The sequence below is a fragment of the Trachemys scripta genome, chromosome 2 (assembly GCF_013100865.1).
Source record: "Trachemys scripta elegans isolate TJP31775 chromosome 2, CAS_Tse_1.0, whole genome shotgun sequence".
Taxonomy (NCBI): domain Eukaryota; kingdom Metazoa; phylum Chordata; order Testudines; family Emydidae; genus Trachemys; species Trachemys scripta.
This window is the reverse complement of record NC_048299.1, coordinates 218,963,653-218,980,206: the sequence shown is the minus strand read 5'-3', so window position 1 is coordinate 218,980,206 and position 16,554 is coordinate 218,963,653. Positions and strand designations below refer to the sequence as shown.

The window sequence follows — 16,554 nt, the reverse complement described above, 5'->3', positions numbered from 1 at the left end:
CTAGTGAAGATCCACTAAATCGACAGCAGAGCGCTCTCTGGTCAACCCGGTATTCCAACAGGAACAAGAGGAGTAAGGTAAGTCAATGGCAGAGTGTCTGCCCTTGACCCAGCTCGGTGTAGACACCACAGTAAGTCTGCCTAAACTACGTCAACTCGAGCTACGTTATTCGCGTAGCTGGAGTTGCGTAACTTAGGTCGACTTACCGTGGTGTTGTAGAAATAGCCTAAGAGCCCACACACCTAAAAGCCATTCTGAACTGCAAACACTGAATTACTATTAGACATGTAAAACACTTAAGTTGCATATCACTAATGAGCTGGAAAAATAAAACAAGTGGAAAATGAATCACTTTATTCATACCAAAGCAGTAGTTAAAATTTCAAACCATTGATTTAAACACAAAATTAATTTCCTATCAAAACATGTCTATTGACATAAAAATTTTTTGTCTTCTGCAATTATTTTTGAACTTTAACCAGCAGGTGCTTACACGAAAGGAAAGAGTATTACAAGAAATGTAGTTGCTTTTTGTAGAGCTCAGGGAGAAACAGTGCTGCTGCATGACTAGATCTTTATGAATTCCGCTATTAAGAACCTAGCCCTTTCAAATTCCTGGAGCCTCTTAACGCTTCTGTTAGAAGAATATCACCAAACAAATATGATCACCTTTAACAGCCTTCCTTAAAATCAGAAGAAAGTAGACTGCTAGTAAGTGCAACTAAGTAGAGTTTAATTTCAACTAAGTAGAATTTAATCTCCTACTTATGCTTGAAATCAGCAGAATTACACCAGCATAAATCTAGAGCAGCGGTCTCCAACCTTTTTATGCACAAGATCACTTTTTGAATTTAACTGCAATGCAGGATCTACCCTGCCCCTTCCCCGAGGCCACACCCCTTCCCCGAAGCCCTGCCCCGTTCACTCCATCCTCCCTCCCTCCATTGCTTGCTCTCCCCCAACCTCACTCACTTTCACTGGGCTGGGGCAGGAGGTTGGGGTTCGCAAGGGGGTGCGGGCTCTGGGCTGGGGCCGAGGGATTCGGAGTGGGGGGGGGGGCTCCGGGATGAGCCTGGGACAGGGAGTTGGAGTGCAGAGGGGGTGAGGGGTGTGGGCTCCGGGAGGGAGTTTGGGTGCAGGAGGGGGCTCCGGGCTGGGGCAGAGTGTCGGAGTGCAGGAGAGAGTATGGGGTGCTGTCTCTAGGAGGGTGGTCAGGGCTGGAGCAGGGGGTTGGGGTACAGGAGGTGGTTCGGGGTGCAGGCTCCTGCCAGGCGGCACTTACCTTGGGTGGCTCCCTGTCAGCGGCGCAGCAGGGCTAAGGCAGGCTACCTGCCTGCCCTGGCCACATGCTACTCCCAGAAGCAGCCAACATGCCCCTGCGGCCCGCTGGGGGGCATGTGGCTCCTCACGCTGCTCCTGCCTGCAAGCACTGCACCTGCAATTCCCATTGACTGCAGTTACCCATTCCCGGCCAATGGGAGCTATGGGGGTGGTACTTGCAGGCACATGCCACTTGCAGGCACAGGGACATGGCCACTTCTGGGAGCAGTGTGGGGCTGGAGCAGGCAGGGAGCCTGCCTTAGCCCCACTGCGTTGTGGGACTTTAAGCGGCCAGAGATCGCGATCAACTGGCAGAGGCTCCAGGATTGGTCAGTCGATCACGCTCTACGGGTTGGTGACCACTGATCTAGAGTACACAACAGTAAATCAGGCATAATTTGTGTAAAGAGATGTTTCATTCTAAACTTGATTCTAATCATGGGCATATTTTTTCTGCATACTTCCGCATGCATATTTACCATTGAATTCAACAAATTTTATGCTTGCTTTTTAAAAAAATATAGAGGACCAAATGTTGTTTTTATTTACACCTAGATTACCTTTTTGCCGGCCTTGGGATTGGAAGTCTGCAAATTAGAGAAGAACATGCCCCCCCTACCTTCCTCTACTCCCTCTTTTGCTTTAATTGACCATAGAAATAGAGGATTAAATTGATTTAAGTGGTGTTATTCCAGATTCATACCACTGTAATTTTGAGTAGAATTTGGCCCTATAAGAATAATTAACTATAAATATTGTACATTAGGGACCAAACAATAGCCGTGTTTATGCAGACCCATGAGTGGGGCTGCACAGAGGGGAATTGGGCCCCATAGCTTAAAACATGTTTGTATAATTTCAGTCTTCCACAGCAACACACAGAGCATTTTAAAAATTATTCAGTCCAGTTATTTCAACTTTAATGTGCACTTTCTTAATGTTCTTAGTTGTAGAAGATGATGGTAATTTTCTTAGCAGAATATCAGATCAAGAGCAAGGTATGTTAATAATATAGTAGTTTGTACAGCGAGGTGAGAGAATATAATATGGGGCACAAAAGGGATAAAGCATAATTTCTGTGACAGTATTATAAAGCACTTTAATTGATTAATAAAATGGATAAAGTATCTCGCTAAGTTCTGTGATCACTGAACTAAAACAAAAATGATGATGCGATAGGGTAAAACCAGGGCCGGCTCTAGGATTTTTGCCGCCCCAAGCAAATAATTTTGCCCCTCCCCCCCCAAGCCTGGGAGGGAGGGGGAGCAGCAGTGTGCGAATCAGCTGTTTCGCATGCCGCGGCCGCTCGGGATCTCCCCCTCCCTCCCAGGTTTGAAAGGCTGGGAGGGAGGGGGAGTAGCGGCGCACGAATCAGCTGTTTCACGCGCCGCAGCCGCTTGGGATCTCCCCCTCCCTCCTAGGTTTGAGAGCCTGGGAGGGAGGGGGAGCAGCGGCGCGCGAATCAGCTGTTTTGCGCACCACAGCAGCTCGGGATCTCCCCCTCCCTCCCAGGTTTGAGAGTCTGGGAGGGAGGGGGAGCAGTGGCACGCGAATCAGCTGTTTTGCGTGTCGCGGCCGGTCGGGATCTCCCCCTCCCTCCCAGGTTTGAGAGCCTGGGAGGGAGGGCGAGCAGTGGTGCGCGAGCGGCAGCAGCGGAGGTGAGCTAGGGCAGCCAGGGCACATTTTTAGGGGCGGCAGGGGCGGCATTCTGGCACCGGCCATGCCGCCCCTAAAAATGTGCCACCCCAAGCACCAGCTTGTTTTGCTGGTGCTTAGAGCCGGCCCTGGGTAAAACAGAAGGAGATATTTTTATACTGTGGGGAAAATGCGGTATCCATAGCTAATAAGAAACCATTTTACATCGTAAAAACATTATAAGAACAGCTTTATCAAGGTAGTTTGCATTTAATCACATTGTATTAAATTTTAAACTTGTATTAGCGCTTTAAAAATTGTTATAAAATTAACACAATAAGATTAGTAAGTTGCATTGTATTGTAATTTTAATGCAATTAATGTAGTTGCTTGGTGTGTACGTTTCTGTCAAGATGGACTCCTGCATTTCCACTGACTCACTATTGCATTGGGCCCCCTAAGACCATCAGCACCTGATTCCAAGGATTCGACACCATACCTGCACAAAGTGTGTGACAAGGAGTAAGGGGGACTTAGGATCAGAATCCTCTATGTGCAGGGGATGGATATAGAGCATCTGCACACCTTGTGTATGGCTGTTACTACAGTTTCAAATCGGTAGAATTATCTGAGGCCCACTATGCAGTTCATATATGCAGGGTTAAGCCCATGGATCCGCTTGGTTATAGATTCACTGATTATGCCCTCGCATTACCTCAGACTGCTAGCAAGGAGACCACTATGGATAGGGTTGCCAGGTATCCAGTTTTCAACTAGAATGCCCGGTCAAAAAGGGACCCTGGCGACTCTGGTCAGTACCACCGACTGGGCCGTTAGAAGTCCGGTTGGCAGTGCTGCAGTCTAGGGCAGGCTAGTCCCCACTAGTCCTGGCTCCGCGCTGAGCCCCGGAAACAGCCGGCAGATCCAGCTCCTAGGCGGGGGGAGGACGGGCACAGGGCTCAATGCACTGCTCCTGCCCCGAGCACTGGCTCTGCACTCCCATTGGCCAGAAACTGCGGCCAATGGGAGCAGGCGGGTGGTGCCTGCGAGTGAGAGCAGCATATGGAGCCTCCTGGCCCCCCCCCACCTAGGAGCTGGACCTGCCAACTGCTTCTGGGGTGCAGCGCGGAGCCAGGACAGGCAGGGAGCCTGCCTTAGCCCCATTGCGCCGCTGATCGGGAGCCCCCGAGGTAAGTCCATGCCCCAACCCCGAGCCCCAACCCCCGAACCTGGAGCCCCCTCCTACACCCCAAACCCCTCATCCCTGGGCTTGCCCCAGAGCCTTCACCCCCAGCTGGAGCCCTCACCCCCCCATATCCCAACCCCCTGCCCCAGCCTGGAGCCCCATCCTGCACCCCAAACTCCTCATCCCCAGCCTCACCCCAGAGCCTGCACCCCCAACCCAGAGCCCGTACCTCCTCCTGCACTCCACTTCCCTTCCTCAACCCACAGCCCCCTTCTGCACCCTGAACTCCTCATTTCTGGCTGCATTCCAGAGCCCACACCCCCAGTTAGAGCCTTCACCATCTCCCACACCCCAACCCTCTGCCCCAGCCCAGTGAAAGTGAGTGAGGGTGGGAGAGAACGAGCCACCGAGGAAGGGAGAATGTAGTGAGTGGTTGGCGGGGCCTCGGGAAGGGGTGGGGAAGGGGGAAGGACCTCGGGGAAGGAGCGTGGCTAGGGTGTTTAGTTTTGTGCATTTAGAAAGTTGGCAACCCTAACTACAGAGCTTGTTTCATGGGAAGTAATGAAAGTGGAGACCTTTGGTATGTCATTTCTGGGGTCTACCTCTTCCAGAACAGCAGAACTTTGCCTTTGCATTTAGGGTCTTCTGCAACTGCTACTTGAGTAGGAGAATTCAGTCCTTAATCTTTTCCTTAATGTAGGTAATGTGACCCAAGGTTTTGTGTGGCAGCATTCTGCACCACTCTTTTTGCGCACAGATTAAGGAGAAGTTTGGCGGTTTCTGCTAGTCAAGGCCAGTAGAGACAAAGCTTGTTACAAATTGCTTGTGTGGTGAGGAAGAGTGTACAGAATGGATGAACACTGACAAGGTAACAGTGCTAAGGAGAAATATATTAGGAGGGAGACTTGATCTGTTAGTCTTTAAGGTGCCACTAGACTCCTTGTTGTTTTTAGGGGGTAGCCGTGTTAGTCTGTATCTACAAAAACAACAAGGAGTCTGGTGGCACTAAAGACTAACTAAGGCATAAGCTTTCGTGGGTAAAAACCACGATGCATCTGAATAAGTGAGGTTTTTACCCACGAAAGCTTATGCCCAAATAAATCTGTTAGTCTTTAAGGTGCCACCAGACTCCTTGTTGTTTTTGATAATTGAGAACACTAGTTTGTCCACAGTAGAATGATGAATTCATTTTGGGCAGGACACAATTCTGTGAAAAGACATTAGTAAACTAGAGAGAATGCTTTGGGGTTACAAACGAGGAAGTGTTTGGAAAACCTAACCTCAGGGGAAATTAAAGGGATTGAACCTAGGCCACCTAGAGGAGAGAGAAGTGTGGGTAAACAGTACATCTGTTGTTCAATGGATTCAAGTGTGTTACTAAGAGGAAGAGCCATTAGTCTCAGTAGCCAAAAGGACTGACAAAAAAAGTCTTAAGATAAAGCAGTAAAACCTCTGAACAGTATGGACAATTGTGCCATGAAAGGGAGGTTGTGGTAACACCATCTCTGGAGATGTATCCAAGGCAAGACTTGACAATAAGTCATTGAGAGTGCCTTAGGGAGAGTGAAAACTATTCTGTGATGATGCAGTGAACAGAGTCGATTACTCAGGAGGTTCCTTCCAGTGCTAATATGTATGTTTGTTTGTCACATGGTTGGCCCCTTGGGTAGATAGTCGCCAGGGTGCTGATAAAACCAGGTTTGAGCAACTTCTTCTAGCTGATTCACTGTGAGAAATATACAGTTATAATAGGTCTAGAGTGTTCTGACCTGGAAAAACGATAAGCTGCAGTGAGAGAGGCTCCCATTATTGGGGATGGGAAAGAGGAGGAGATGAATATCTGTCATCTTTAAAGCATTTTGGGAAAAGGATGACAGGTAAAACTATAGCTTGATGTTTGACTCTTTGCCTCTGAAACTAAGGGAAAATAGAAAAATACTTGTATTCAGGGATCTTTTAAAAAAGAGAAAACAACACATCAAATAAGTAAGTACAGTATTGTCACAGTCTTTTTAATGAACGATAGGTGTAACAAATAGGAGTACATCATCACAAATTATAAATAAAAGATGGCATGGGATATTTAACTCATAACATGACCTACCATGTTGAAGGTCAAATTTCAACTTAGAAGGCATATAGAACACCCTGAACTATTTTTTCAAAGAGTAGCAGTACAAGCGATTTCAGTGCAAGAGTAGAACTGTTGAAATAATATTAAAAACAAACAAATAGATGAAAACCTGCAAATATTTTACAGTCACCATTTCCTCCCACTTTTAATGAAAAATCTGAAAATTCCCAACCAGCTTTACTTTTTCATGGTCCTCTTTTTATAATACAGAATAAGCACAGCAGCAATCCAAACTAATCCACACTGCCCTAGCTGTGTGCCTCAATTCTCACCCCTACACCCTCCTGGTGAGGAGATGAGCCAAGTCTCCATGCCAGTTAGTTCTTGATATCCTTGCTGAGACTGCAAACGGAAGTCATTTGTTGTATTGCTATATTTTGATGGGGACCCCACCATCAGTTTGACTGAAGGCTTGTCTACACTTGGCAATTTACCAAAATAGCTATTCTAGAATAACTCGCCATGTGGACATCTTATTCTGGAGCAACTGTGTGATAGTGATTAAATTTTGGTCATAACCAGCCTGGCCATATTTGAACCAGCCATCTAGAAAGGATCAATTACCAATTATTTGAGGTATCTAGGTCCTTGAAAATTACACTGTACATACATATGAACTCAAATGTTCTGAATAATTTGATTACCAGAAATTTAAGGTATTTTCTAGCCTGCAAGGCTTGCACATATTTATGGAATTAGGGTGTGAGCTGACGAAGCTCTGAGCACTTTGGCCTGATCCTAACATTAAAGCACATACTTGACTTTAAATACATGAGTAACCCCTTTCACTTCAACAGGATTATTTTCATGCTTAAAGGTATGCATGTGCTTAAGTGCCTGGCTGCATCAGGCGTGATCAGCACCTTGTATGATCAAGCCCGTATTCAGTTTCTTAAAATCAGAATTAAAGGAATTCCATAATCTTCTTTTCTCTCATCTTTTGTACAGGTGGCTGAGAATATGTAGGCAGGACCCTCCGCTTACCTAGCTATGGTTACCTCTGATTTGCCTCTCAGTGGTATAATAAGGCTATTTTGGAAAATGGTTGAGTTTTGCTAATGTACTGTTTTGTTTTAGTCGACTTTATTTCCGTGTTTCTCTTATGCATAAACTAGAAGCAGTTTGAGAAGTATTCTTAAGCTTTTCCTCAGGATCTGTGTATCCCCTGCTTTCTCCATAAATAACACAGTGGGCCAAATTCTGTCCATGGGTCCATGCACATGGCTCCCATTGAAGCCACCAAGGGTATAATTTTGTCCAATTTGTGCAGAGTTCATCTGTAAGGTCTAAGGAGCCACTATTCTGCTGTGACATAGCAATGCTCTGGAAGCTAATAGAGGTAGCTGTGCTTTTTGCATAGTTACTTGTGTGTATTTCCCATCACCTCTATCTTTGATTTTTAACTTTTTTTTAAATCTTTTATTTCACAATGTACCACTTAAGAAAAGGTCCAGAGGAAAGAGGACAGAAGTGGATGTTCACAAAAATTACACTGACAGTGAAAATGGGAAGTTATCTCTGTAGGGCTCTGATTCTGCTCTCACGACCACAGACTTCAGTAGTGCAGAATCAGGCCCAATCCTAGGTGTGGCCAGGTGTTTGGGGTTTTGAAAAGGTCAGAAGCCCCAAAGTATAGTATTTTTACTCAACTATTATGGAAAAAAAAGTCTAGTTTTAGTGGTTCAGGTCTCTCTGTGAGTGGATACATCTATAATTCAGTTTGTGTTGAGTAAAATAATAACAGAAGCCACTGCAATCTCTGTCTGCATATTTAACAGGTGCTCTAGATGCAAGAAATAGTTTATCAAGTGATTCAAGACTGCAGGGCTCTTTTTTTATTTAACATTCAAGGTTAAAGGGAGCTGGAGCCCAATTGAGGTAGTTCATAGTTCATCCCTGCGTGCCCACTGTTTTCTATATACATTTACACAAAAAACGTATATAATACCCCATTCTTGCTTGTGCTGTCTTTGATACATTCCGCTATGTCTGGACTTTGCCGTCCTTCTGTCAGTCTCATCCTACTTCTACTAGCCCGCTGTGCTCAGTAACGCATCTTCAGTGCTCTGTATGGAGACTAACAACTTCAGGGATCTATCAGGTATTGACACATGCAGGCTCAAAGTGGGAAGCAGAACAACACCCTCTGTCCACCTCTACATTGACCTTTATTAAGTGTACTGGAAATATAAAAGCTGTAGTGCAGTCATTCAGATTGAAACCACCAATTGGAATTTTTGTATTAGATATGTCATCTGCATGCTTGAAAATGTACACTTCCTTGTTTTGGACTCAGCAGACGGTTGGACTCCACCCCCTTCCCATAGTGAGAGCAATAAATAGCAAGTTAGTCTGGGGAACAAGTTAGAAAAAAGCCTGGAGAACTTATACATAGTGTCTAGGTATAGTACTGAAGAAAATCTAAACAATTATACAAATCACCTGTGAAATGATAATACATCTTATGAGTGGATGTGGCAGAAATTGTGTGCTTTTAGAAGACTTTAACAATTTTTTTTTTTTTTTCAAAAAATTTTTGCATTGAAAATTATCCTTTAGTAAGGATTTGAAAATGTGTGCTGTTACAACCTGACTTGGTACCACTGTGCATGGTCACCAGTCTGTTGTGAGTGGACCCAATCGCTGGGTCCCATATGCTTCTAAGTCAACTGGTTCTGGACAGAGTTGTCACTGTTTCTAGCTGAGGGTCTATAGGGCTCACTCCCTGGCTCTAATCTCTTGTCTGATACCCTTCCTTCCCTGGTGCATGGGACTCCACAGTCCATCTGCGCTAGACCCTGAAACCAGTGCCTCCAACCCGTCACTAATCACTTACACACACTCTTGCAGAGCTCCACCAAGGCTGTGGGAGGTCCAAGCTTCTAGTGTAACCTCTGTGGGGACAGTGTGGCTGGCAAGCAAAGAACACAAGCTTAGTAAAGGAATTTCTTAGGCCTGGTCTACAGTGTGTGGGGGGGTATCAATCTAAGATACGCAACTTCAGCTACAAGAATAGCGTAGCTGAAGTCAACGTATCTTAGATCGACTTAGAATCACTTACTTCGCGTCCTCGCGGTGCAGGATCGACGACCGCCGCTCCCCCGTCGACTCCGCTTCCGCCTCTCGCCGTGGTGGAGTTCCTGAGTCGACGGCAGAGCGATCGGGGATTGATTTATCGCGTCTAGACGTGATAAATCGATCCCCGATAGATCGATCACTACCCGCTGATCCGGCGGGTAGTGTAGACATACCCTTAATCACAGAGACTTTACTTTTAAAAGCATTAGAGAGTTACAGATCTTTGCAAAATAACTAAAGTTCTGAGATGCACCCTCCCCTATCTGATTTCACTCTTTTTTTTAGAGTCCAAGGTCTGCTGGCAGTTCAGGCTAGGCAAGTATCTGTTACCCTCTTTCTGCTGCATGTCCTATGTGTGATGATGGTTGGCCCACGGCTCAGAACAGCATCCTGTTCTTAAATCTCCTTTTTAAATATCTGCCTCCTTTTGCCATTGTCCCTCTGGGGCACTCCAGCTCACTCCCCCTGTCATGTTCACTCCTCCTGGAGGCCCCTTTGTAGAAAAACCACTGGGGAGTGGGGCAGTAGTTGAAGGACAGTCACAGTTGATGGCCCTAGATTGCCCTCCTGAAGGCTTCACTGTGATGGTCCTTCAGTGAGATTTCAAACACGTTTCCTGGGTAGGGTGCCACTCTGGAATGTATTACAATAACCTGTCTTGGGCAAGTTCAGACGTGTTCAGCACATAATACAAAATGGAGCTCATAATTCAAAATGGAGTTTACACTTTGATACTGACATATCCCCACTCTGTCACATCTGTCATTAGAATATTTTACCAATGTACCATGAGGATGGTTTTTCAACAGTGCAATAATGTGGCATTTACAGAGCAATTCTGTTTTTATCTTTAATGGTTTCCATAACAAGATCAACCTTTCCTTTAGCATAATCATTTGATGATTTCTGTTTGCATCCCATCTTTGCTTTAGTCTCATTATGGCATCTCTTAGTAACAGAGAACGTCACTTGTCATTAAGCATCCTCAAACAATGCTGACCCCTTGCATTTGGGTTTTTTGTTTGTTTGTTTTTTAAAACCGAGTTTTAAAGCTTTTTCAGGATTAGTGGATTTTTGGTAATACAGGTTAACAACAATATCTACAAGCCACAAATATTAAAATTATGTATAAATCACTAGTGGATTATACATCATCTTTTATGCAGTTTTACACCATGGTGCTTTAAAATAAAAACACAATGAAAAGTGCTCACACTCTGTCAAAGAAAGAACTAAAGGTACAAAGGTGATTTAAAGGTACAATTTGAGCATAGGTTTAAATTAATCATTCACTTCCCGTCTTTGGTGGAAGTTTTCATAGTTAGAAAGCATGACTAGATGCATAGGCTCAGAAAATCTGTAATGTATTTTGGAGAAGTCAAGATACCAGGTCCAGAGCTTTCACATAATAACTGAGTTTACTAACATACAATAGCTATAATCTACTATATGAGGTATCTTCTCTATGCCCCTTTCCTTTTAGTCTCTCTGTGCCTTGGTAACTCATTTGGAAATGGTATAACAGCACTTCCTTCCTCTCACCCTTTGTCTGTCTTGTCTATTTACATTGTAAGCTCTTTGGGGCAGGGGTATCTCTTAGTGTTTGTACTGCACCTAGCACAATGGGGCCCGGATCCTAGTTAGGGCATCTAGGCATTATCATGATACAAATAACAATAACAGCAGCAGCCTTGCCAGTTTTTACTGCTGTTTTTCAGCTCCTTTTGGGCAGCAGTGAAATCAATAAGCACCAGCTCAGTTTATTCTGCTCCTGTTTGTGAAACCTAACAGCAGCGATGGAGGCAGGCGCAGAGGCTATTCACTGAGGAGGGGAGCCAAAAATGAGGGCTGAAATGAGTAACAGACTCACCCCCACCCTCTTGCAGCAGAGGAATCATACAACGAGGCGAGAGGCAGAGGTGTGAAGTAGCAAAGAAAACCCTCATCCCCCGGGCAGCTAGTAGGCTCTGAGATGGGGTGTGGAGTGACACAGGGAGAAAGCTCCTTCTCTCTTCCAACAGCCAGAGTGGGTTGAGGGAGAGGGATGGAGTGTTAAATGCATCAGACACTTTCTAGCTGAGGGTAAATGTGGAAGACTGAATCCCTTGAGCAGGGTCCAGGAAGAGCACTCAGGTAAGAATACCAACACCCTCCCCTATCCCAGCAGGAGACTGCGTGAAGCTTGGTTTCTCATCTGTATGTATTGCCCCAAGCAGTAATGTTCCTAATGCTACGTCCGTATGACCATGTGGATGTACTGTGTATTACAGGTAGGATTTTCAAAAATGGTCAGTGTTGGCCTACTCTGCTCTCACAGAAGTCAATGAGTAGATCCTACTGACTTCAGTAGGAATAGGGTAAGGTCAAAGCTGAACATTTTTTTTAAAATCCCGCCTTATGTAACTTGCCACTCTTTTTTGCCACATCATCAAAATAATGACCCACTTCCAAAATATGTCACTCTGAGTATGCACAGATGGGGTCAGGTGAAAGTTATTTTAAACAGACCTAGTAACAGCTGGAAATTCTCAGTTGATGATTGAAGGATGAGCATTCCTGTAGCTCTCCATATCTATTCCAAAGGCTTGGAAAGGTTTCTCCTAACTCTAGATTGCATATTAGGACTATAATTACTCACACTGTAAACTTGGCACAGACATTTGAACGAATATGAAGCGAGTTCTGTGGGCACAGTGTCCAGATTACATAGTACAAAAAAAGTAGTCTCATGCTTTTTTGTGGTGATACCTGACCAGCCTTATATTCTAGCTGTCTCATTCCAGGTAGACCTTCTCTTCCTAATCAGCTTCTCTCAGTCTTGTTTTTGTTATATCTAATTCTATTTTTAAAAGAAGAAAAATCAGTTTGCACACAAATTCCATTAATTTTATTTGTTATAATTTACTGAAGGGTAATTTCACAGTTGTATGTTCATATTCATTTTTATTTACACATCAAGCACACTGTCCACTTATGCCACCCAATTTTGTAAGTTCTGTATTTCAGATGTTCAAATGCCTGAAATTTGCCTAAGAACCTTCTTCTTAATTTCTGATTTGGACACATTTCAATAAGGTGGATTTTAATTTGTTTTGAAACTTCCAAACTTGTTCTTGATCAAAATGTAAAGTTAGAATCCATTAAGATGCGTTTTAGTACATTTTCCATTATCATCTTCCTCTTGTCAGAAACTGTTCAATTCACTTAGTACTTCATTGCAACCAACAGCAGAATGTATACATGGTGCACAAAATGAGCCATTTTGTTTTAAAACAGATTGCAGATGAAAGGAAACCATTCATTGCTTGCTTGCTTGCTGTAATTACTAGAGCACTAATTACTCCAAATCACTGACATCCAGGGTCAATAAGGATGACAACAGGAACATCAAAGACAAGATGCACACATGCAATTACAAGTCTTCCAAACCGGGCTATAATATTATTTTATGGCTACTGTTTTCCAGTTGATGCTGAAAAACATTCAAGATTGCTGAATGTTTACTATTATTTCATTCGCAGTTTGACGGTGACAACATGTATATGAGTATGACAGAACCGAGCCAGGACTATGTGCCAGCAAGCCAGGTGGGTTAATTAATCTTCTCTGCCTTGTTTCAAATTGTAATTAAACAAATCCAAAGAGTTGCATTGCAAATGAGTGGCACTATCAGTAACTGCTGCAATCAGGAATAATCATAATTTATAAACAAAGCATTTAAGCCTTCTTTCCAGTTAATGAGATAGAGCTGATAAAACACCAGAGTTGGCGTTTGTTGAAAGATACTACCTTGTTTCCTCTCCAGAATGCAAGCAGCTGTTTTGCCAGCATGATCTTTCCTAAACAGTTGTTTTACCTTCAGGAAATAAAGTCTTTACAGGTGCAGGTTATTTGTTTATCTGACTGCAGACAAGTTAATCATTATAAGCTACACTATCACAAATAGCTTTAATTATCACTCTTAGGCCAGTTGTAGATGAAGAATTGCATTTTTAACAAAAATCATATGACTGAGGAATGTTGCCAAGGTTGTACCATTAGTGTTAGTATAACGAGTCTCTCAAAATCTACTGCTGGGGTTTATCTTGCAGTCAAAAGAGTATAATATGGTTTAAGTTGTTCAAAAATATTTTTGAGTCATTTTTACGGAGAATTTGCAAGGAACAATTTGTAAGTTATCAGAACCATTAAAATGTGGCATATGTCCACATGTTGACATTTTTTTCATCTAAGTTAATTTCATTTTAATTTATTTTAGGCTTGTAAAACTGAAGGAGTGCCATTGCTTTTTAAAAACAAAAGCAAAGCAACCTGTGCATGGGTGCATGCAGTCATATGCTGAGGAAGAATTTGAATTCTGATTCTGTTGTTACATTCCATACATTTCAGTCATTTCAGTTCTGTGTCAGTGAATCATAGTGACAGCAGCACAGGTCCATTATTTAAGCCGGGGTCATACGAATTGCTATAAAGAATCAGGATAGTGATCCATGTAGCCCAGTACCCATCTCAAATAGTGGACAGTCTGATACTCTTCTGCATGACAAAAACTATGGGCTTACATGGAGATATCTGGTTAAGTGGGAAATTAGTTTGTTTGCATCTTGACTAGTAGATGAGGGTAGACGGGTATAATCCCAGGGTTGAAAGAACAGTCTTGGAAACTGACATTATACTCAGAGCTAAATGTCTTTATAAAGAAGCATTTTTAGATAGTCATGCTTATCTACTCAAATTTAATTTATAGGTTTATTCTCTTTCATTCTTTAACTATCTTTTATGTGAGCTGAGCTATATTATCAGTCAAAAAGCCCATATTTAAAATGTGAATGTTCCCACCACATTACCTCCCTGTCTGCTGTTGAAGTTACTGTAAGAATGCCTTTGGAAGACCGAACTTTAAATTTAAGATTCTTAGTATGATTGAACTCATTCAGCAAAGAACCCTCCAAGATCCAGAGGTAGTTTTGAATAGAATTGTTTGATTAAAAAATGAAAAATTATATTACTAATTTTTTTTCTAACCATTAATCCAAAAACTGTACTGACAAGTTTAGTATTACTATTAGATTAAAGCAACCTAGTATCATCTCATTTATGCCTTAAGGGTTTTGAAGTGCAAGGGCTAATTGAATTTGTTTGAAACAGTAGAAATACAAACTCTGTGAATGATTGCTGTTATAAAGCAGCTGCTACCTTTCAGAGCATCATTGTCTGTCTTAAATAGTTTTGAATAAAGGATTAGAAATTCACATTATACATTAGAATGATTTTCTTCGGTTGATATTATTATACTTTGTGTGTAATAGTTTGGATAATTTAAACTGAAGTGTTTAAAAATAACAATACTCTTTTTAATCTTTTATGACGTTTCAGAATGTGTTTACTACATGCTTTGTTTCAGTTCGAATCATCTGATCTTCCACCCAAAAATCTTATAAAAAATGACATTGCTATCATTTAATTATGGAAACTATGAACGGTAACTAGATAGTTATATTTTAACTTTGCTCTCTAATATTTCCTGAACCCCAATATCTCAAAGAATTCAGATGATGTAAAATAGTACATATTGCAGAGTGAAATAAAGTTTGGACATCAAAATTGTGATGAATGGTCTTGGAAAGCTGAACTTTGCACTTCAAATTCCTTTTGTTTACTGGAATGTGTTCATATTCAGGGAAACATCACCTTGTGTTATTGTAAGGGTTTTTAATCAATTTATCCCCTTTAGGCTAACATAATAAAAATCCAGCCATCAAACAGGAAAAATACAGTTTTGTTCCTTTTTCTACATAACATCAAACATCTGCATAGCCTGGTAATCCAAGACAACTTGCCTCACAGCATCACTCAACAATTATCATTTCTGTTCAATTTTCAAATCAGTACATGCTTTGGGACTTATAGACTAAGTTGCTAAGTAGCAACATATGGCTCACTACTGTTCCTGTGATGTTGCTGCAAGCAAACAACATAATTCTATACTTGAAATGATTTTTATAGAACGCCAGTGTTGGAACTGAGCCAGAGTGTAAGTATACAGTAAAAATTAATGATATTCTTTTAGACTGTCCCAAAAGACTGTTTGGCACTGCTATCTCTGGATATATTTTATATACATATGTAAGTATTGTATTTTTGGTTATGATATACTTAGTGTAGGATTGCACATTGCAAGCAGCTTCTAAATGAGTTATACTAGCAAACATCTAATAAAGCTACGTGACATTTTCATTGCTAATTGAACTTCAATCTGAGAATATTTACCATTTTAAAACAAAGCAATGCCAACTGCCATGCACGGCAAATTCTTACTAGTATATTATGTTCTATACGTACCTGTAATTGGAATCATGGAGACAAATTGTTCTTCATATAAGTCCTCATCATATAATTTGTGGGTTAAATACAGCACAATATAAAATTACATAATTTCTTTTTAGACACAATACATAATATTATACAAAACTCCATTGCACAGAGCCCTTGGAGACCTTTCTGGTTTGCCTGGGCTCCATGGACATGAATGGTAAAGGGGGCAACTGTACAGACTACACACAGCTGCCAAATCCCATCTTCTCTCCCAAGTAGTAGAGTTTGTGACTTGGGGCTGCATTAACCTCCACAGCCCCAATGGGAAGAAAAGAGAGGACCAAAATCAGTGAGGAATTATGGGCTGCACTGGGAAATCATTCCTGTCCCCCATTCCAGCAGTTCCACAACTCTCATTGGCAGAGTGCGAGTGTATCCCGCTCCTATGTACTGGGTCTGAACGTCTTCAGAAGTGTTCGGCCCAGTGTGGAGCCAGTCTAATCTTTGCTACAATACAATAGTGATAGGTACTTTAAATGTACAATAGATAGTTGATCCTGTTTGTGTCTTAATAAAAACTTCCCATGCCCCTTACTGCTATATTATTATTATTTGTATTGTTGGTATTACTGTAATACCTTGGAGTCCTAGTCATGGATCAGGGCATTGTACAAACACAACATTGACCTGCCCCAGAGAGCTCACAATCTAAGTATTAGACAAGAGACAACAGATGGATACACACAGACTGGGGGAGTCCAAGGAAACAATGGACAACATTGGTCATCATGATAAAAAGTGATTTTGGTTCACCAGTGGCCTAACACACAGCTGTTACTAACACCCATTACTTCTTATTTCCTTCTGTTCTACCCTAACTTCCCTT

At 42.3% G+C, this 16,554-nt stretch overlaps 1 protein-coding gene across 1 annotated transcript in view; it reads left to right on the top strand.

Moving 5' to 3' along the window:
• TOX (thymocyte selection associated high mobility group box) overlaps positions 1 to 16,554 on the top strand; it is a 267,358-nt gene that overhangs the window by 111,657 nt on the left and 139,147 nt on the right. The window contains exon 2 of the mRNA XM_034762982.1: positions 12,875 to 12,940. Within this exon, the coding sequence (XP_034618873.1) occupies positions 12,875 to 12,940 (66 nt within the window). The remainder of the gene's footprint in view (positions 1 to 12,874; positions 12,941 to 16,554) is intronic.